The sequence below is a fragment of the Salvelinus namaycush genome, chromosome 18, assembly GCF_016432855.1.
Source record: "Salvelinus namaycush isolate Seneca chromosome 18, SaNama_1.0, whole genome shotgun sequence".
Taxonomy (NCBI): domain Eukaryota; kingdom Metazoa; phylum Chordata; class Actinopteri; order Salmoniformes; family Salmonidae; genus Salvelinus; species Salvelinus namaycush.
In genome coordinates this window covers 11,689,947-11,712,026 of record NC_052324.1, presented here as the reverse complement: position 1 = coordinate 11,712,026, position 22,080 = coordinate 11,689,947, and the positions used below count along the sequence as shown (strand labels likewise).

Below are 22,080 nucleotides of genomic sequence, written 5' to 3'. Positions count from 1 at the left end.
AAGTAGCCCAACCTACAGTATAAACCTTCAGACCACAGTTTAGTTCAGTAGAGTACATTAGAGTAAAGTAGGCTACAATACAGTACACTATACTCTACTGTACTCTACTGAACTATACTTTTCTTTACTGTACTTTACCATAGTGTACTGTGCTCTACTGTACTGTGCAGTACTGTCCAAACTTGTGAACCATAGATGTCTATGATTGGTTCAGATTTGGTCTGGTCTGGACCAAATTTGAACCAATCACAGACAGCTATGTTTCGGGTCAAATCTGAACCAATCATAGACGTCTATGTTTGGGCCAAATATAGGCCAGTCTGGACCGGACGTCTGTGGACGTTGAAATCAAAGCCAGTTCAGACCGGACCAAAGCAGAACTCAACTTAGACTAGCTAGCTACTTTTGAAGTGAAGCTAGCTAGCAGCTAAAAGAGTCTATAAGAAACATTTGTCTCTGGGTGCTCTGGAGCCAAAAGGTGTCCCCCAATGGACAGAAATATTGTCCAGAAAGTATCTAATTGGACAGAAAGCTACACATCTGAACTCCCTACACTCATTGCCAGCAGTCAAGGCAAACCTGAGTCAAGGGATGCTTGACTTCAACGGGGATTGGCTGAAACGGACAAATGTGGCCGTCAATTAACAGCTACACCATTTCACAGTCAGCAGCAGCTACCAAAACAGACTCGGTGTCGGAGAGCCAGGTAAGCATCAAGTAGGCTAACCAACTTTAAGTAGGAGCCCCTTGCTTCATACCCTGTCCTAATTCCTTGTGCGATCTCTGTCTGGAAAATGAATGACTACCTTCATCTCTCTACCCATCTCAGAAAGGTACATGTTGGACTATAGGAAGAAGATTCTAGCCATCCGCTCCAAGGAGAATACTGTAAGGTACCCTGAGAGTGTCTGACAGCTTAACAAAACCTCAATACCCTCCAACTGCGTGGTCTTCCATTGAGAGAGATAGACTTTCTCACTCTCACCAAGGTAGCAAGTTGCAGAGGCACATTCACCTGAACCAACCTAAGGTGCCGCAGTGCACCCACTAACACTCCTTTGTTGTTACTCACCAGGGTTTAGCCAAAAGTGTCTCTTTGGAAAATATATACTTGGCTCACTGTGTTAAGGCTACATCAACATGTTTACATGATCTGTTTGTGTTCTCTCTAATTTGTGTTTTCTAATGTTCAGCTATCTGCCAGAGCTCTGTTTCCCTCTAATGGTGATGGCGAGTATGACATACTCAGAGAAGATCTGTATTGAAGTCATTACACATTCAACAATTGCATGGGCAGAATCATGCATCCTTATTGTGTGGTATTTGGGGTTGTGTGTGTGAGCTCCCGTTGACTGACCTCTCCCCTGCACTGCAGCATCAAGCCATGCGTAGGCACAGTGCAGCCTAGGCCGCGTCTCGGAGGTACCGAAGGCCTGAATTTGAGGGCATGGGAGGCCTCCACTGGGTCACTCTCAACTGCAACACCCTGGTGGGAGACAAAGTGGCGGCCGGCCCTTGCACAGGAGCTTGCTGAGGACCTCTGGGTCAAAGGTTAGGGGACACATTCAGTCTCTCACTGACCCTCTTTCAAGTCAGTTATTCGGGATCTTTCCTTGAGCTTGAATCCAGGGTCTTGTTCATTAGGGCACACCGTATCAAAACTTATTTATTATTGGTGGTATTGACTAGTTTGGAATTGTTTTCCTAGACGTGGATCTGCAGAAGTGTGGGTTGTCCAACGAGAGGGCACGGTCTCTGCTGGAGGCTCTGAAGTCCAACTCCACTCTCTGTGTCCTTGACATCAGGTGGAACCGCTTAATGGGTAAGTTCCAACTTCCATTGCTCTGAGTGGAGGGGATTGTTTCACTCACGGCACCTGTCAAAACATATCTTCTGGTAGTAGACATATCAGAATAATTATATCTAATAGGCTTGCTGCAATGTTCTTTGATAGTTTGTATTAGGCCTAATATGAGGCCTTCTTCCCCATCTCCTCACACAGACAACGAGCTGGTGAAGATTGTGATCGAAAGAGTTCTCATAAACGCTAACGGTCAATCCTCTCAGGTAGGGGTGTGTCTGCTCCTGGCTATTAAAGGAAACATTGGGAACTGTGTCCATGATCAATTCAAAGTGGTATGACACGCATCGTAGAGTGTGTGTGTAATTTCTCAGTCGTATATGCTCTGTGTTTTATTTTGTAGTACTCCTGGATCAAGCCCCCGGCCCTCAAAGACCAGAGATCAGGTGTATCTCAGCAGCCACGCCCCAGAGCCAGCAGGTGTATCCCATTGCACACTGCTAAACGCACTGGACGACAGAGGAGAGAGCAATCGTCAAGGAGGACCAGTAAAATGATCCCATTGAATTAATGGAAATCTCATGTCTTCCTACAGGACGAAACGTGTATCTTTATATAAAGAATAAAGACTGAAGTCAACTTCCATTGTCCTCCATGAATATTCTCAAGTTTAATGTTTTATTAGAAGCATGTACAGGAGTCACATGGTATACACTGTCCAACAAAATGCTTACATGCAGTTTCCTTCTCGACAATGCAACAACAAGTTGCATAATAAAAGATAAGAATACAAACATAAAGTAACCCTTAGTTCTCTTTAATGTCCTCCTGTCTTGACAGAAGGCTTCCTCCAGGCAATACAGTGGCAGAGCTTTGTGGTAAGCAATCCATTTCTCATATGATTAGAGACTAATTCTGACACAGTGCACATCCTTACAGTGTGGTGTTTTAAAACGTGACTACTTCAAACTGCAGTGCATCCCATGATTGGCTCATGTATGTTTTTCCACAGAAAAAAAATGTATGCTCCAACAAATAAAAATTAAAATAATACAAATGTTTGTGTTATTTTGACATTAATACGTGTCACATCAGTTTGCAAAAAAATAAAATAATAATTTTGTTAATAAAGCCACATAGTCTCTTTTTTTGATTTCTTGAGTAAGGCAGTTCCAAAATGCAGGTGTTTGAGTCTAGAACAGTGCTTTCTGTGGTGGTGGGGCAGCCAGCGGAAAATATGGAGTGTAGGGGTTGGTAACATTCTCTAGTTGTTAGATTGGCTCAGTGTTCCGTCACTAATGGGGACACTACGCTAACGCAAAATCTACGGGGAGAGCATGAAAATTAAAGCCAAGGGGTACTGTCATAGATTTACATTAGAAGTGCCCATTTAAGAAGGCTGAAAGTCATTGGCCACAGATAAAATGACGTCAAATCACGTTGGTTGAGAGAATGTCATCAAGGCAAAGGGTGGCCACTTTGAAGAATCTAAAAAATTAAATATTTTGATTTTAACACTTTTTTGGGTTACTACATGATTCCATGTGTTATTTCATAGTTTTGATGTCTTCACTATTACTCTACGATGTAGAAAATAGTAAAAATAAAGAAAAACCCTTGAATGAGTATGTGTGTCCAAACTTGACTGGTACTATATATTACACACTACCGTTAAAAAATTTGGGGTCACTTAGAAATGTCCTTGTTTTTGAATGAAATGCAATTTTATTGTCCATTAAAATAACATAAAATTGATCAGAAATACAGTGTAGACATTGTTAATGTTATATGATTATTGTAGCTGGAAACAGCTGATTTTGTATGGAATATCGACATTTGAAGTCGGAAGTTAATGACTCCAACCTAAGTGTTTTCATACACTTAGGTTGGAGTCATTAAAACTCGTTTTTCAACCACTCCACAAATTTCTTGTTAACAAACTATAGTTTTGGCAAGTAAGTTAGCACATCTATTTGTGCATGACAAGTAATTTTTCCAACAATTGCTTACAAACAGATTATTTCACTTATAATTCACTGTATCACAATTCCAGTGGGTCAGAAGTTTACATACACTAAGTTGACTGTGCCTTTAAACAGCTTGGAAAGTTCCAGAAAATGTCATGGCTTTAGAAACTTCTGATAGGCTAATTGACATAATTTTAGTCAATTGGAGGTGTACTTGTGGATGTATTTCAAGGTCTACCTTCAACCTCAGTGCCTCTTTGCTTGACATCATGGGAAAATCCCAAGAAATCAGCCAAGATCTAAAAAAAAAAAAATTGTACCCTCCACAAGTCTGGTTCATCCAATTTCCAAATGCCTGAAGGTACCACGTTCATCTGTACAAACAATAGTACGCAAGTATAAACACCATGGGACCACGCAGCCGTCATACCGCTCAGGAAGGAGACGCATTCTGTCTCCTAGAGATGAACGTGCTTTGGTGCGAAAAGTGAAAATCAATCCCAGAACAACAGCAAAGGACTTGTGAAGATGCTGGAGGAAACAGGTACAAAAGTATCTATATCCACAGTAAAACGAGTCCTATATCAACATAACCTGAAAGGACGCTCAGCAAGGAAGAAGCCACTGCTCCAAAACCGCCATAAAAAAGCCAGACTACTATTTGCAACTGCACATGGGGACAAAGATCATACTTTTTGGAGAAATGTCTTCTGGTCTGATGAAACAAAAATAGAACTGCCATAATGACCATCGTTATGTTTGGAGGAAAAAGGGGGAAGCTTGCAAGCCGAAGAACACCATCCCAACCGTGAAGCACGGGGGTGGCAGCATCATGTTGTGGGGGTGCTTTGCTGCAGGAGGGTCTGGTGCACTTCACAAGTGTGTGAAGAATCCAATACTTTACTTAGTATGCGGTACAAATCAAATTATTGTGGAAGCATGTCCTCTAAGAGTATGAATTAGTCTGTTTAAGGAAGTTACTGTAGTTTGAAGTACAATACCAACATAGCTACTGCACTAGGTCAAACCTGTGTGCTGGAAAACCTTGGTAGAGCATGGGTGGAATAGGCATTAAAATGTAGTTATTTTTTATATATATATGTATTACTATGGGCTTATAAAGAAGAAAGAAAAAATATTCTTTGTCCCGATGTAAAAGTGGGGTGGGGAGTACTCAGTAGGGTCTGTAGAATCTATATATGGTGTCAATTCACGAGGCTCTGAATAATACAGAGTGTTGCTAGACTTTTACTGTGGTCAAACAGCTTAAAACGGGGTGCCTGGACACTATATGATACAAATATAATTATAAATGATCCATTTTGTCTCCATAAAACCAGAGTCCAGTCTACTCACTAGAGTCCCTAGAAAACAAAAACAGGTGAGTTTGAACAAAAGGTTAGGTCATAGGAAGCTTTATGTTGACATTTGAACAGTGAGACACAGAACCATGGACAGTTAACCTTTTAGAATGTTATGTTGTCGGGCCTATCTCCAAATATGTGGCCCAAAAGCATATTGATATGATGTTATATTTTAGTTATTGCAAGACCACACACTGGTAAAGAGAAAACATGACTTTCTGTCTTAAATAAACTGGGATGGAAAATAGTCAGTTGGGGTTCTATTAACCAAATATGTTCAGTTTTTCAGGGGGGGCTGTGCTGGGCAGAGTAAAAGTCCAGCAACACTCCGTATTATTCACAGCCCCATGAAATGACACCATACATGGATTCTGCAGACCCTACTGAGTATTCCCTACAATACCTTTACTGCGGCATCTAGTATAGTTTTTGCTCTATAAGCCAATATGTATTCCATATACATTGCCTTGAGAAAGTACATTATACCCTTGACTTTTTCCACATTTTGTTGTGTTACAGCCTGAATATATTTATTTTATGCCACTTATCTACATACACACAATACCCCACAATGACAAAGTTGAACATTTATAAAAACTGTAACACTGAAATGTCTTGAGTCATTAAGTATTCAACCCCTTTGTTATGGCAAGCCTTAATACGTTCAGTTGTAAAAATGTGCTTCATAAGTCATAATAAGTTGCGTGGACTCACTATGTAAGGACTGTTCAATGCTGGTCTGACCAATCGGAATCCATGCTTCAAGAATGTTTTGATGACTTGGATGTTCTGGGATGCCTCTGCTCTGAGAATAACATTGACGTATACACTGACACAGTGACAGATTCCGCGTTCAAAACAACTGGGAACTCCCCAAAAAATATGAGGTCAAATCATGACGTCAGTGATCTTCAGGTCGGTAAAGCTCTAGAAAGAGTCCCGAGTTCCCGAGTTGGATGATCGTTCAAATAGATTTTGCCCATTCGGAGTGTATTTATTTCCCCCTGAGTTCCCAGTTGTTTTGAACGCACTGAAGTTGGAGATTTGAGTTTCCAGTTGTTTTGAACACGGCAAAAGTTCAATCAGGAAGTGTCTAGGGGACAATTAAAACCTATCCTAACCAAAAAACATTTGCGCAAAACTGAAAGTGCCAACCACCACATTTAACCATGGCAAGGTGACTAGGAATACGCTTGAGTACAAACAGTCCAGTTATGCCCTCCATAAGGAAATCAGACAGGCAAAAAGTCAACTGGAAAGTGGAGTCGGAATTCGCAATTCAACAGCTTCGATACGAGACGTATGTGGCAGGAACTCCAGACCATCACGGATTATAAAGGGGAAACCAGCCACGTCCTGGACACCAACGTCTTGCTCCCAGACAAGCTAAACACATTCTTCACCCGCTTTGAGGGAAACACATTGCCCACAATGCGGGCCAGTGCCGCTCCCGAGGACTGTGAGCTCTCCTTCAATCTCCCTATCCCAGTCTGCTGTCCCCACTTGCTTCAAGGCGTCCACCATTGTTCCTGTAACATTTTTTATTTATTTAACTGGCAAGTCAGTTAAGAACAAATTCTTATTTACAATGACGGCCTAGGAACAGTGCCTTGTTCAGTGGCAGAACGACAGATTTATACCTTGTCAGCTCAGGGATTCGATCTAGCAACCTTTTGGTTACTGGCCCAACGCACTAACCATTAGGCTACCTGCCGCCCTAAAGAAAGCAAAGGTAACTGAACTAAATGGCTATCACCCCGTAGCACTCACTTCTGTCATCATGAAGTGCTTTGAGAGGCTAGTTAAAGAGCATATCACCTCCACCTTACCCAACACCCTAGAACCACTGCAATTTGCAAACTGCCCCAATAGATCCACGGGTGACGCAATCACACTGCACACTGCTCTATCCCATCTGGACAAGAGGAATACCTATGTAAGAATGCAGTTCATTGACTACATCTCAGCCGTCAACACCATAGTACCCTCCAAGCTCATCATTAAGCTCAGGGCCCTGGGTCTGAACCCGCCCTGTGCAACTGGTTCCTGGACTTTCTGACGGGCTGTCTCCAGGTGGTGAAGGTAGGAAACAACACCTCCACTACGGTGATCCTCAACACAAGGGTGCCTACTCAGCCCCATCCTGTATTCCCTGTTCACCCACGACAGCGTGGCCAACTCAATCAGATGACAACAGTGGTAGACCTGATTACCAACAACGACAAGACAGCCTACAAGGAGAAGGGGAGGGCCCTGGTGGAGTGGTACAAGGAAAATAACCACTCCCTCAACGTTAACATAACGAAGGAGCTGATCACGGGCTTTCAGGAGAAGCAGAAGGAGCACACCCTCATCCACAAAAGCTTCAAGTTCCTCAGTGTACACATCACTGACAATCTGAAATGGTCCAACCACACAGTGTGGTGATGAAGGCGCAACAGCGCCTCTTCAACCTCAGGAGGCTGAAGAAATTTGGCTTGGCCCCTAAGACCCTCATAAACTTTTACATATGCACCATTGAGACCAATGTCGGGCTGCATCACTGCCTGGTACTGCAACTGCACCGTCTGCAACCGCAGGACTCTCCAGAGAGGGTAGTGCGGTCTGCCCAACGCATTACTGGGGGCACATTGCCTACCCTCCAGGACACCTACAGCATCCGATGTCATAGGAAGGCCAAGAAGATCATCAAGGACCCCAGCAACCCGAGCCACGGCCTGTTTACCATCCAGAAAGCGAGGTCAGTACGGGTGCATCAAAGCTGGGACCGAAAAAGAGCTTCCATCTCAAGGCCATCAGACTTACATTTTTGTCACCACTAGCAGGCCTCCGCCCAGTACCCTGCCCTGAACTTTAGTCACTGTCACTAGCCGGCTACCAGTCCAAGGCTGCTAGAGGCTGCTGCCCTGTACATAGACATGGAACACTGGCCACTTTAATAATGTTTACATACGGTTTTACCCACTTTATATGTATGTACTGTATTTCTTCATTCCATTCTTTAACTTTTTAGATTTGTGTGTATTGTTGTGTATTACTGCACCGTTAGTAACACAAGCATTTTGATACTCCCGCAATAACATCTGCTAAATATGTATACGCAACCAACATTTGATTTGATTTTGTGCGCAATTATAGTGGTTAACATTACTTTTTTAATGATTAACCCATCTCTGTACCTCACAGATACAATTATCTGTAAGGTCCCTCAGTCGAGTAGTGAATTTCAAGCACAGATTCAACCACAAAGACCAGGGAGGTTTTCAAATGCCTTGCAAAGAAGTACACCTATTGGTAGATGGTTAAAAAAGAAAGAAAAATAGTTTAATTTCATTCTGTACTCTGAAGTAACTCGCAATTTGGTAAATGGACTAAATGTAAACTAGAAAAATGTAATGAGGTTTTTGTTTTATCATTTGAAATGCTTGCAGGGATGATTCAAGCTTTGACCATGATGTGTCCTGCTCACAACATATCTATTTTGTAACTTATTGATATGGTTTCTTTTTCTGAATTATGATGATTAAAAAAGTCACCTCTGTGCATCCTTGGTGTACCTGGCAGACCCACTACTATAAATGTTTCAAATACAAACGTTTTGTATATTTTTTTATATAGTTCAAATGGAAATTATGGTTGAACATATTTTGCTTGTGGATAGGTTTTTAATTTTGTACAATGGATTTTTGTTGCCGTTAGATTGTTACAATGGATTTGTTGCTTACTGAACAGTCAATGAACACATTTTATGAACTGTTAAATAATAATAGGTTTTTATTGAGGAAGTGTATGACAGAGATTACAAAAAATAAATAATTTTAATACCATAGTCAAGTTTGTTTTGGGAATTGTGGAGGATGTAGTTCAGTCAGTCCTCTGCGACGTCTGGTATTTGTAGTCCTTTGTGGGTCAATGCCACAGAGGTAGAGGACTCTAGGGCCCAAAAGCCTGTTTTAGCAAGGGCAGTGCAACTGAGGACTTCCACAATTTTGAAGTAGTCAACTGGGTGAGACTTCATATGGGTTAAGGAAGGATCACATAATTCCATCCAGGTCATCAGGAGGGATCAGCCAATGAATTATACTAGTCAGAAAACATTCCATAACTGCAGGTGGTAGTAAATCTGGCTTTATACCCATTTAAACAACACACCATAGGTGGCAGTATGCAACCTTTAAGTTTGTTTACCAACTCATAGAAGGAGTAGAAGAAAATGGACTACTTCAAAATGGAGATGGCCATGATCTCAGGTGCCATAATGGGACATATACACTGCTCAAAAAAATAAAGGGAACACTTAAACAACACAATGTAACTCCCAAGTCAATCACACTTCTGTGAAATCAAACTGTCCACTTAGGAAGCAACACTGATTGACAATAAATTTCACATGCTGTTGTGCAAATGGAATAGACAAAAGGTGGAAATTATAGGCAATTAGTAAGACACCCCCAATAAAGGAATGGTTCTGCAGGTGGTGACCACAGACCACTTCTCAGTTCCTATGCTTCCTGGCTGATGTTTTGGTCACTTTTGAATGCTGGCGGTGCTTTCACTCTAGTGGTAGCATGAGACGGAGTCTACAACCCACACAAGTGGCTCAGGTAGTGCAGTTCATCCAGGATGGCACATCAATGCGAGCTGTGGCAAAAAGGTTTGCTGTGTCTGTCAGCGTAGTGTCCAGAGCATGGAGGCGCTACCAGGAGATAGGCCAGTACATCAGGAGACGTGGAGGAGGCCGTAGGAGGGCAACAACTCAGCAGCAGGACCGCTACCTCCGCCTTTGTGCAAGGAGGTGCACTGCCAGAGCCCTGCAAAATGACCTCCAGCAGGCCACAAATGTGCATGTGTCTGCTCAAACGGTCAGAAACAGACTCCATGAGGGTGGTATGAGGGCCCGACGTCCACAGGTGGGGGTTGTGCTTACAGCCCAACACCGTGCAGGACGTTTGGCATTTGCCAGAGAACACCAAGATTGGCAAATACGCCACTGGTGCCCTGTGCTCTTCACAGATGAAAGCAGGTTCACACTGAGCACATGAGCACATGTGATAGACGTGACAGAGTCTGGAGACGCCGTGGAGAACGTTCTGCTGCCTGCAACATCCTCCAGCATGACCGGTTTGGCGGTGGGTCAGTCATGGTGTGGGGTGGCATTTCTTTGTGGGGCCGCACAGCCCTCCATGTGCTCGCCAGAGGTAGCCTGACTGCCATTAGGTACCGAGATGAGATCCTCAGACCCCTTGTGAGACCATATGCTGACACATGCACATTTGTGGCCTGCTGGAGGTCATTTTGCAGGGCTCTGGCAGTGCACCTCCTTGCACAAAGGCGGTGTTCCCTTTATTTTTTTGAGCAGTGTATAACAATGTTGCTGTCTCTGTCCTACCAGAGTGACATAGAGTAACACAGATGGGAATATTGTTGAGTTGGTCTCCGTTTTGGGCTCACTTGGGTCAGGGAGGAGGGTACTGGGTTTGAGTTGTCATAGTAATGCAGGGCTTGGATTCAGATGATCCTGACCACAGGGAAGTACTTGTGAGCAGAGAAATCAAACTCTGGTAGTACCTAGAGATGGGGAGTACCATTTTTCTTATTACCAAACAACAATAATGCCCCAGAAATGTTTAAATTCCCCAAATACTTTGTTTAAGTTTTGCTCATTGCATTATGATGTGTTGTTACCTTTGTCTCCTTGTGCCCCCCAGCAAGTAGCTTCATGACCACAATGTTGGGTTTGGCAACTTTTAGGATCCGATTCACCTGCAACAATCAGCAAATTAAGAGGCAATTCAGACCCACTAACAGGAGGCACAATCTATTTTACTACTGCTGGGTTTGCTGACCTCTGGGTCGGGGGTGGGGACGTTCTCCAGGATGAGTTTGGCTTGCTGGAAGTGTTTGCTGGCCGCCATGTAGAGGTCAGCTGACTTGGGAGGAGGACTGTACTTCTTCAGATCGGACATCTCCTACAGCCGATACACACGGAGAGAAACGGGTCACGTTACAGATTATATATATCTTTTTTTTTTTTATATCTCCGCTATAACATGTAATTCCTGATATTCGTTGCAGCGTGTCTGCAATTATGTTGACCTGGAATGCACCACAGACACAGGAAAACGCAAGCGCACAATCCTAGCTAGCGACGGTTGGTGACCCACTACGTTACCTTGAACTGGATGTAATGGACTGGCGGCGGAGTGACCACGCTGTTGAAGGGGGCAAAGCGGTGCTCGTAGCGCACCTGCTCGCTGTCCAACTCAAACTGCGGCTTCCGCACCTTCCTGTCCATATCCAGGGCGATCATAGTCTGCACCAGAGACAGGAATTCAGTGTGTGTGTGTGTGTGTTTATGCTGTCTGGAATGAAAATGGGACTGCAACTGAGCCAGGGCAGAGGACCCATAACATGTGTAGGACAAGTTTGTGTGTGTGTGTGTGCACACTTACCTTGTACATGCCAGCACACATGTTTTGGTAGGCTTGGCTCATGGTGATTTCTCTGCTGAGGGGGCGAGCTGCAGGCGCAAACACATTCTTATTGAGGAACAAGTTATGGATGGGGGCGGGCGGTGTACTCCCAGATGTATTCAATGCAATGCAAATAATGTACGACTTGATCCTGACCCCCTTGGCCTTTCTTCTTCTTCTTGGTTTTCTTGCTGCTGCGCCCTTTCTGCTGCTCCTCCAGGAGGCGCTCCTCAGCCACCTGAGAGCTGTCCGCCCGACTCAGAGTGGACATGAGCCACGCGTACAGGAACTCTGACAGATACCTACACACAAACACACACCTCAGTCAAGTGTACACGTGGAACACGCACTTTGGAACACACGTGGAACACGCACTTTGGAACACACGTGCGCGCGCACTCCTCACCAGTAGATGTAGTAGTACTCGTGCATGCTGTAGAGTTCCAGCTCGAAGCCGCTGAGCAGGTACTGGATCATGATTCGCAGGTTGTGGTAGAGGATCCAGGTGCCCAGGCAAGCCAGGTGCTGTCTCTGGGGCTCCAGCTTCATCAGCAGGCTGTGCAGCGCCGCGTCCACCTTCTCTGCCTGCAGGGGGCGCCGCCGCATCAGTCCCATAAGTCAACCGCAGGAGAACAGCGACATGCAGTCAAGCGCGCGCGCGCACTCACATACACATTTTAGATCACTTACGACACTAAACAGCAACGCGTACGCAAACGCTGTCTCTCTCACACACACACACACACACACACACACACACACACACACACACACACACACACACACACACACACACACACACACACACACACACACACACACACACACACACACACACACACACACACACACCTCATCCTGCAGTGTGGCAAACTCCTCCAGGATGTGGCCTAGTTTGTCTCTCTGCCGAGCGCGGTTGTGTCCGTGGATTTGGATGAGACTGCAAAAGGGCTGCAGGGAAAACGAACAAGGTCGTTTCAGTCCATTGTTTGGAGAGAAAAACAGTGTAAGCCTATAATAGCTTCAGAATATGTTTAAAACTATCACGTTGATAGTCAGAGCCACGGCTCCATCTATGAATTTTGAGTGGTTACATTTTCCTCTAGCTCCACCCCTCAACTTCATAGCTAACCAAGTGGCAGGGATGCCGTTCGGTCTGGGGGGAAAAACACACAAATGAAGGATTGTGGCATTAATATAGAGAAAATAGGTCTTGGAACGCAGCCAGGTGACTTACCCTTGAGCAGTGTGTGACAAAGGAGTCAATGTAGTCCTTGGCCTGGTGGTTATTATGCAGGCAGCACCTGCAGAGGCAACGCATGGATCAGTCAGTTCTAGAGATAGAGCTTGAACACAAACTCGTAGGCCCTGTTCGAATACCTCAGACATACATATCCTTCCTTCCTTTGTGGTGTTTTGATAGGTGAAAGCAACATTAAAATGGTGGCAAACACCACTCCAACCAATTCAGATCTCTTATGACTTCAAGGACGGTAGGAAGGATGCATTTCTAAAGCATTTGAAGGTTGGGCCATAGAAAGAAACACTCCAATCTTCAATGACTTACTTGGAGGAGAGCACCGGCGGGCTGACAAAGTACCTCAGAGCGTCTTTGATCAAGTCCTGCATTGGTTGGGTCCCAAACACTTTCTTATTATCTATCAGGAACGTTGTCTAGAGACAGGGAGGGGATTCATCAGAACAGGACCAATCAGAGGAGAGAATTGTCCAGACGCACCAATCACGAGGGAGAATGTTGCTTACCTGCAGCAGAGACCTGGAGAGGACGCAAGGGGACTGCTCACTGAACTCGCAGAAAAAGTCCTGAAAGCAGAACATTAAAACATTACTATAAACCTTTAGCAAATGCTCTAACAGGCAGACCATTATTGTCAGAATGTAGTATTCTAATTATTATTGTAGTATTTACAGACGTAGTACCAGAATTCCATGTAGGTTAGTTGTGTTGATGACCTCGCACACGGTCTTGATGCGGTCGATGAGCTTGCTGAAGTAGTTGACCATCTCCTCCCTCTTGAGGATCTTGGCATAGCGGGGGAAGGTGGGGGGCAGCAGTCTCTGGTTCACCAGCGGTTCAAACCCCATCATGATCGGTTGATCTGGAACGCGCGGGGGGGGGTCAGGGTTCAGAACTGTGAGTGGCTCAAATGCGGTCAGAGGTTCTCCAACGAGTGTAACATTGCCTCTTACGGTAGTGACGGACACATTGGGCCTAGGTGCCATAGTGTAGTGTGTGTGCGAGTGTTACCTCCTTTAGTAGTATCATTCTGGTACTGAATGCCATGCTCAATGCTGGAGTGGAGGGCTGGGAGGAGATCTGCTGCCTGCTGCATGAGTTTCTGGGCTTCACTCACTGAGCTGGTCTGACAGAACCAACATGACATTACGCATCAGTCAACCAATTACACAACCCAATCAAAAATCAAATCAGCATACCGGTATGCACATGATCCTCTTTCTTAGCGAAGCTAAGCTAAATGTGTGTGTTAGCTCTTTCTTAGTGAAGCTAAGCTAAATGTGTGTGTTAGCTCTTTCTTAGTGAAGCTAAGCTAAATGTGTGTGTTAGCTCTTTCTTAGTGAAGCTAAGCTAAATGTGTGTGTTACCTCTTTCTTAGTGAAGCTAAATGTGTGTGTTACCTCTTTCTTAGTGAAGCTAAATGTGTGTGTTACCTCTTTCTTAGTGAAGCTAAATGTGTGTGTTACCTCTTTCTTAGTGAAGCTAAATGTGTGTGTTAGCTCTTTCTTAGTGAAGCTAAATGTGTGTGTTAGCTCTTTCTTAGTGAAGCTAAATGTGTGTGTTAGCTCTTTCTTAGTGAAGCTAAGCTAAATGTGTGTGTTACCTCTTTCTTAGTGAAGCTAAATGTGTGTGTTAGCTCTTTCTTAGCTAAGCTAAATGTGTGTGTTAGCTCTTTCTTAGTGAAGCTAAATGTGTGTGTTAGCTCTTTCTTAGTGAAGCTAAATGTGTGTGTTAGCTCTTTCTTAGTGAAGCTAAATGTGTGTGTTACCTCTTTCTTAGTGAAGCTAAATGTGTGTGTTACCTCTTTCTTAGTGAAGCTAAATGTGTGTGTTACCTCTTTCTTAGTGAAGGCGATCAGCGCTGTCAGCAGAAGACGTATAAACTTGATCCTACTGAAAAGTGCTATCCATTGCTGATGCTGAGAAAGGCATAGGAAAGGGTTAAGTCACACACGCACACACACAATCGCAAAAACACACAATATATCTTTGTAGACCCTAGGGACACACAGATTTAGCTCTGTCGTACAATGCTCATTCCTTTTATTTTGAGAAACGGCTGCAAATTCCAGGCTTGTCTCACTGAAAGGCTGCCTCACTCTTAGCTCTGGTGGACTGGGCATGGCAGAAGGCATGGGATATATGCCGAAGCCCAAATCGACCCCTAGAACGCTACACTACACCCTATGCTCACTGAAATAATTTGATAGGTGTATAGATAAGGCTATAAGTGTTCCTCTGATAAGCAAGGTGGGATTTTGACCATATTGCTTAGACCTATCAAAGCCTCTTAGATCAGCAGTACATAGGGCATGAGGGTTAGGGGTCGATTTAAGGCCATTAGATGGGAGAGACGATAAGGTGGACTGGTGGATATACCCATAGGGAGAGAGTGACAGTCTTACTTCCAACTCCACCTCTGGGTTCCGCTGCTCGCCCTGGCGACTGCGTGTGCTCTACCGGAGAGAAAAAGAGGGAACGAGAGGGAGAGGGAAAGGAGAGAGAGAGGAAGAGGAGTTAACTTGTGATGGATGAGCTGTGCAGTTCTGTTGGTGGTACTGTACACACTTGCGGTCATTGAAAGTTAAGGATGAGCGATATTATTCAGTAATGCGTTTGGCCATTCTGCCAGAGTGTAGTCGTGTCGTTAGTTCACGGAAAGAAAGTAGTGTGAAAGTACTGTACCTTAACTCTTCTCTGTAACTCTTCCTCCACATCCTTTAGCATACCTGTTGGTAGAAGGTTAATTTGGTACACACACACATTACTACATATATAATGTATACCGCCAATGCCATACATGAACCACAACACTGACTAAGCCCGTCACATGAACATCACCTGTAACCCGTAAATCTGTCACATTGTTGGCCATCTTGAAGCCATACGTCATGGCCTGGAAATCCTCCTGGAGACAGAACATAGAACAGGATCTTGAATATTACACCTAGAACCAAACAAAGCGTTGTTTCAGATCAGAAGATGTAGGAGGGTACAGCGGGTTGCAAAACTCAGGGAACTTTCAATAAATTCCCTTCTGATTCCGGGAAACCTCCAACCAGGACTTCTGGAAAACCAGGGAATTTATTGAAAGTTCCCGGGAATTTTGCAAGCCTAACTGTGTCCCATAGACAGGATTATAGGAGATAGAGAGACAGTGTGCGTTATCCTGGTCCCAGATCTGTTGGTGCCGGTTTGCCAATTTTTATGGCCATTGGCGTGACTGTGTGTGTGCAAAAACCCAAAGGGATCAAGTGGCTTACCTCCTCGAACACCGCGGCTTTGTTGACTTTCTCACGGGCGATGTCACACACCTTGAGAATGCCCAGAGCGAAGGCCTTGAGGGCGGGGTCCTCGATGAGGTCGGGATTGTGGACGTACAGGCAGGTGAACACTGTCTGGGCTAGGGAGTGACCCTCCAGCCAGGTGATCTACACACACACACATTTGTTTTGATTGGTAATTAATTATGGATCGTTTGTTGATTCAGTTTGGAATTGATAAGGCAATAAAACTGACCAAGCAGCAGAAACAGGTGTCCATGATCCCAATCAGCTCAGGAAGACTGAGGTCGCTCACTCTGATGGAACCATCCTAGAGACAAGACAGGATGAGAGAGAGGATACGAAAGGGAGGGGGAAGAGTCTTTATGGACTATAATGCACCTCACTAAAGGTTCAACATAACACCACCGTTTTCATTTCACAGTCTGAAACTCTAGGAATCAGAGCCATACCTTGACTGCCTGTTCAAAGCTGAGTACTTTCCTGTTGACCTGGTTGCCAATCATCCCGGCGTCCATCTTGGGGTCCATCATCTCAATGGCGGACATAGCCTCAAACAGGCCAAACCTGCTGAAAAACGTGCCATTAGAAAGACCTAAAGTGTGTGTGTGTGTTGTCTAGTGATAGATACCCAGTATTCATTAATGAGACAGACTGCAAGCACTTAAGTATTTCACTAATGGTTGATTAGAACAGTGTGTGAAACAAACAAACACTCATACTCACAATTTGTCATGGAGTAACTCCCCAAGGTTGAGCTCTGTAAATACAGAGAGAACAAATGCAACTGTACTCAGTCATCCGTACTATACGGATGAAAGCCAGAGCAGTATTTGTGTTACAGTAGTACAGTGTAACACCAGCATGTACTGTATAAAGAGGTACACAGGAACTCATCATCAAATAGGAGTTAGACCACAAAGGGTGAATCCTAACTTCTACTTAAATTGAATTTTGAATTAGTCATGCATTGATGTCAGTGGGGTCAGCAGGGCATCTTAACCTATGCCATCCAGCTTGCATTTCAGACTGGTGGCACCAAATTCCCACAGAGCTGAAAACACTGGGTATACATTAGGAATTGCTGTACTGTACAGGCCTTTATTTTACTGGTTGTGTGATTTACACCAATCTTTTGATGAGAAACCCAATTTACCAGGTATTTCGGAACTGTCTCACAAACAAACGAGAGGGGCAAGTAGCAAAAGCCCCCAAGAACTGACATCACTAGCACATCCTGAAATACGGTGTTAAAGCATGTAACACACACACACACACACACACACACACACACACACACACACACACACACACACACACACACACACACACACACACACACACACACACACACACACACACACACACACACACACACACACACACCTTGTACCTTTGCATGCCTCTTTGAAGTCATGTGTAATGTCCACCCAGTTTGCATTGTTCCTCATCTTCTCTGGGACACCCAGTCCCCATCCTACATCATCATCCTCAACTGATGACTTCATCACCATGGTTAAAGCTGAAAGTAAACCCAGTAGAAGTACATGACACACTTCTCTTCTGACTTCAGTGTGGATGTTCAATAGGCCAGATAGCCAATTTCCTAGACCAGAGTGGAACTGTGTTCTAGTGACAGATACCCAGTGGAACTCTGGTCTAGCTGTATAAAATGTACTCACCTTGCAAGTTATTTGCCAGCCCGTGACTGTCCCTGTTTGGCGACACGTTTCCCACAAACAAAGGTATATCCGTAATTGGTAGACGATTGTGATTGAAAACTCATCGTTTGTGTCGCTGAGCAGTGCCCAATGAAGAATTACATCCATTTGTTAGATGCAACCACTCCCCCCTCCCAAATCAAAACACAAACTTGCACTACTGGCACCATGCTGTCGCAGACAGGAAGTAGAACGGCGCGTGTGTGTGCAAAACAATGACATCCATGTTTGGTTTTGATAGTATTTAACAATTAGATTATATTATTTCCTGGGCACTGCTCGGCAATGCAAACAACGCATCAGAACCGTCCACAGGTCACAGATATACCCTCTGATGTGCGAAACGCATTGTCAAACAGGCACAAACACAGGTAGGTAAATAAGTAGCACGGTCGGTTCTAGCTCTTGATCATGTCTCTCAGTTCCATTACATTACACATAAGTCACTGGATGAAGGAGTCTTCTGTAGGGGGGAGTTTTGTTAAGAGCCGCGACCCTCAGTCTGAACATTAACACATTGGTTTTGGAAGCATAAGGACCTTATCTTTCATAAAATGCTAAATTGATACACACCTTTTATAGGGTTAGGGTTCCCACACAGCCATATTTCCATATTACAACACTTGTTTACTGAAAAGACAGAGTGGACTACCTGTGCTAATTAGCTATCTAAATCTCCGAACACTTGTGTGTAAACGGAAGACCAACGCCACAAACATGTTGTCACTAAAAAATACTGTCGGCTGCAACTGTGTTAAAACTGTGTGTATTTTCCATTTGTGAAATTATTTTGATGGGATATAAAAGTAGAGGGATTTATGTTTCTAGAACATGGTTTCCAGAGCCAATTCAGCCTTTAAACAAAACATGTAAGGTCCTTGGACTAAGGAATAACGTTAGGCTCCTTTAGTCCAATATTGGGCTAGGTTGGTTCGTGTTAGACGGATATACATACTGTACGATCTCTGTTTAGAAACTGGCCTATATGCCAGATAGCAAGGGAGTTATGACATACTGTAAATAGCGTAAGCATAGACCTTATACCTGTGTCAAAGCAAATCTGAAGGCAACTATTAATGTATGACAGAGCTATTTTGGGGATTGAGGCGGTCTGAAACTTCAACTAATAGGCCTCATTATTGAAGAGTAGGATGGTGTGTGAGAAATACAACACTTGTTAGGGTGTAATATCCACTTTACCAAACAGACAGGTCAAAGTAAGATCAGACTCCTTGAGGGATTAACATGCTGATGTGTAGAGTGACTAAACAGCTTGAGTTAATGCCTAAAATGGCCTTAATTGTGGGCACTAGTGCAATGGAAACGTTCTGAAACAGTGATCCAAGTGTCTGTCACTAGGGTCCAAGGCAAGGGGACTCAGCAGGCGATCCTTTTTCAAGTCTATGCTGACTGTCAGGTTAACCAGCAGATCCGACCTGCTTGCTTACAGCTGCACTAGGGTTGGACAGGCTTCCTGTGTAGAGTACGACACCATGGAGCTGGCGCGAGATATGGCTTGGACAACGTACCTCAGTCCAGGGATGAGAAATGCATTGTACTCTGAATTTTCCCATTATCCCAACTGTTACACAGATGATTGAAAGACTGCCAGTTTTTCTGGAAAAATGTCCTTTTCGTCTCATGCTAGGTAGCAGAAGCCACACAGCCATTTTGAAATGGCAGTGTCAGCCAATTAGCTCCTTTGTTGATCAATGCAACTTGCCATTAGCAGTCATTCAATCTTCTCGGTGTAACAGTAGGGATAATGGGACAATTCAGAGTACAACACATTTCTCATTCCTGGATTGAGGTACATTTTCCAGCCATATCTCCTGTCTGCTCAGTGGCGTCATTATCTACGCACAGGAAGCCTGTCTGACCATAGTAACGCAGCTGTAAACAAGCGGGTTGGATCTGCTGGCTAACTATCAGGTCTGTGAAGGTTTCATACAATAAGATAACTAGCTAATCGCAATTTGTAATGAAACACCGAGTTTGCTGTCTTTTCACTAGCTAGTCATTGTTAGAAGCTAATAGCTATGATAAATATATATAAACCCCGCCTATTTCTACAAATAATATTCTTAATGTGATTTTCAACCTTAACCACACTGCTAACCTTGTGCCTAACCTTAAATTAAAACCAAAAAGCAAATGTTTGTTTTCATTAATTTTTACGAGAAGCTAATTTTGACTTTGTGGCTGTGGCAACTAGTGGAAACCATAAACCAGACGAGCGGGCTAATAATGTCGTTGACGCTAACTAGCTAGCTTGGACTCTCTGTATCAACAAAAATGTTTAATCATGCATATCATACAATTAAAAGATAATATATATTACGCCATTGCATGAAACATATTGCCAATTTTAGCAACATTTGGCGTGATCTTTAACCATACATACCGTGCTAACTGCTAGCGTTACTAGCTAGTTGTCCGAGGCTCGGGAAGAAGCACAAATATGACGTTAGCGTTATATTGCACGTTGGGACATGAAGTCCCACAACATAGCTATGCAAATCCTTGGAGGGTCTCTCTGGGTCAGTAGGTGCTGGTTTCAGGTCAGGTTTTTTTTCCTGGTTCTAGGTCAGTATGGGGGTTTTGCCCTATATGTTATTGCTACATTATGTCTGATCTTTGATCCGCGTTTACAGTATGCGTTCATTCTGAGATGCTTGGTCGCATATTTTCGCGTCACATCTAAAAACAAAATTTGCATTCTCGCGTTATTCATGGATCCTGGCAGTTCTTCTTGACAGTTCTCCAACCCAGTAGGGGGTTTGTACATCGAGGCATCGTTTCAGGCAACTCACTTACATCTAGGGATTGCCTCGTCCTAATGGGACAACACTAACTTTCCATATACCTAGGTTCGTAAAATGTTTATGTTTGAATATTTTTTCAGCATATTAGTGCATGTCTCTGACATTATTTACAAATGGCTAGCTAAGTTAGCAGGAACGCTAGCTAGCTACGCTAACGTTAGCTAGGACACTGAGCAGGTGCAGTGGGGGCTGTGATGTCCGTATTACCCGCCAGCCAGTTATTTCGTAAACCAGTCGGTCACTGCTAGTTAGCTAGCTAGCCATTGTGCTAACTCTGGTGATGTTGTTGTGAATGAAGATCTGAATAAGTGCATTTTGCAACAACACATTTGGCAGATAGCCAGTCTGGCCAGATGACGTTTAACGTTAGCTACATCGATTAGGCCCTTCTACAGCAGTTGGGACATTTAGCTATTCACACTTTGATGCTGGCAATAGGGATAGTTTTGTGGAAAACGTACGCTAGTTAGCTAACGTTAGCTAGCTGAAGATGCTTGCTGCAAAGGCAAATAACGGACAACAGGGCAGACTAGCCCAGGTCGACTGAGTGAAGAACAGGAATCTCGGTTTTTCATTTCAGTCCCCTTGGCTAACAACAACTGGCTGTACATGTAACGTTAGGTTCACTCGTTACATCCTTGTTAATATTTTAATTATGGCCTCCAATTTTATATCCAGGAATAGTGCTTACAGTATAGGCTACACACTGTTTTAAATCATCAATAACATAATGAATGGTAATAACTCATTAATGACCCAGGTCAAATGTCTACATACATGCTGCTTTTGTCTTCTCTCTTTACTAGTTTTTTTCTCCTATTGGCTTGCAATGCTTTTGGTCTGATTACCCTAGCTAAGTGGCTTAATTACATAGTCGCAGCTCTTTCGTTTCCTGACACTGGAGCTCTTTAATTCTACTGGACACCCTTTTGTTTTGGTTAAACAAGTTGAGCTTGATAGATAGACAGCAAGACCGGCCCTATTTTGTTACATTGGATATATCGATACCGGTTGTTCATTTCGTGCCATCTCTCCATGTTGCTGATCTCATCTTGCCACAGGATATAATAGAAAGGATAGACTGGGATTTACAGGGGTGAACATTCAAGTCCAGACGGGGAATGACAACTGTGTTGCATTGCTGATTCTTGCTTTTCTTTATTTGCAGTTGATGTGAAATGTTGACGTGTGTGAGAAAAAATGAATAAGCCCAAAATGACCACTGAGAAAGGGTGAGTAACCATTGTCTCGGACACACACAGTTCTTTCTTTCTGCCAGATGATTGTCTCTCACACACTGCCCCTTGCCCTCATATTATACACTGTAGATTGCTCAATGTCTTGTGACACTGTAAGATCAGTCTAAGGACAGCACAACCATAGGTCAT

The 22,080-nt window shown here is 43.8% G+C and overlaps 2 protein-coding genes across 4 annotated transcripts in view; one reads left to right on the top strand and one right to left on the bottom strand.

The window, feature by feature from the left end:
- Positions 1 to 10,435: 10,435 nt before the first annotated feature.
- Positions 10,436 to 20,319, bottom strand: LOC120062683 (N-alpha-acetyltransferase 35, NatC auxiliary subunit-like). 2 transcript variants are annotated; one of them, XM_039012735.1, is made up of 23 exons: positions 20,272 to 20,319; positions 17,540 to 17,668; positions 16,873 to 16,906; positions 16,599 to 16,716; positions 16,382 to 16,456; positions 16,126 to 16,293; positions 15,704 to 15,770; positions 15,548 to 15,591; positions 15,268 to 15,318; positions 14,698 to 14,781; positions 13,875 to 13,989; positions 13,547 to 13,725; positions 13,370 to 13,429; positions 13,173 to 13,279; positions 12,843 to 12,909; positions 12,458 to 12,556; positions 12,012 to 12,190; positions 11,762 to 11,907; positions 11,585 to 11,652; positions 11,305 to 11,445; positions 10,979 to 11,101; positions 10,818 to 10,895; positions 10,436 to 10,700 (listed from the first exon to the last, which is right to left on the bottom strand). In XM_039012735.1, the coding sequence occupies exons 2-23, from the start codon at positions 17,658 to 17,660 to the stop codon at positions 10,641 to 10,643; spliced, it is 2,184 nt and encodes a 727-aa protein (XP_038868663.1). In that variant the 5' UTR covers positions 17,661 to 17,668; positions 20,272 to 20,319; the 3' UTR covers positions 10,436 to 10,640. The 2 variants fall into 2 exon arrangements, with proteins under 2 accessions (XP_038868663.1, XP_038868664.1); XM_039012736.1 differs by having other exon boundaries at positions 16,599 to 16,713.
- A 218-nt stretch (positions 20,320 to 20,537) lies between these two features.
- The window catches only part of LOC120063081 (cytosolic carboxypeptidase 1-like), a 44,924-nt gene continuing 43,381 nt past the window's right edge, over positions 20,538 to 22,080 (top strand). Inside the window, exons 1-2 of one of the 2 annotated variants that reach the window (XM_039013219.1) lie at positions 20,538 to 20,737; positions 21,861 to 21,924. In XM_039013219.1, the coding sequence (XP_038869147.1) occupies positions 21,893 to 21,924 (32 nt within the window). In that variant the 5' untranslated portion in view covers positions 20,538 to 20,737; positions 21,861 to 21,892. The remainder of the gene's footprint in view (positions 20,738 to 21,860; positions 21,925 to 22,080) is intronic. The other variant, XM_039013220.1, reaches the window with a different exon arrangement.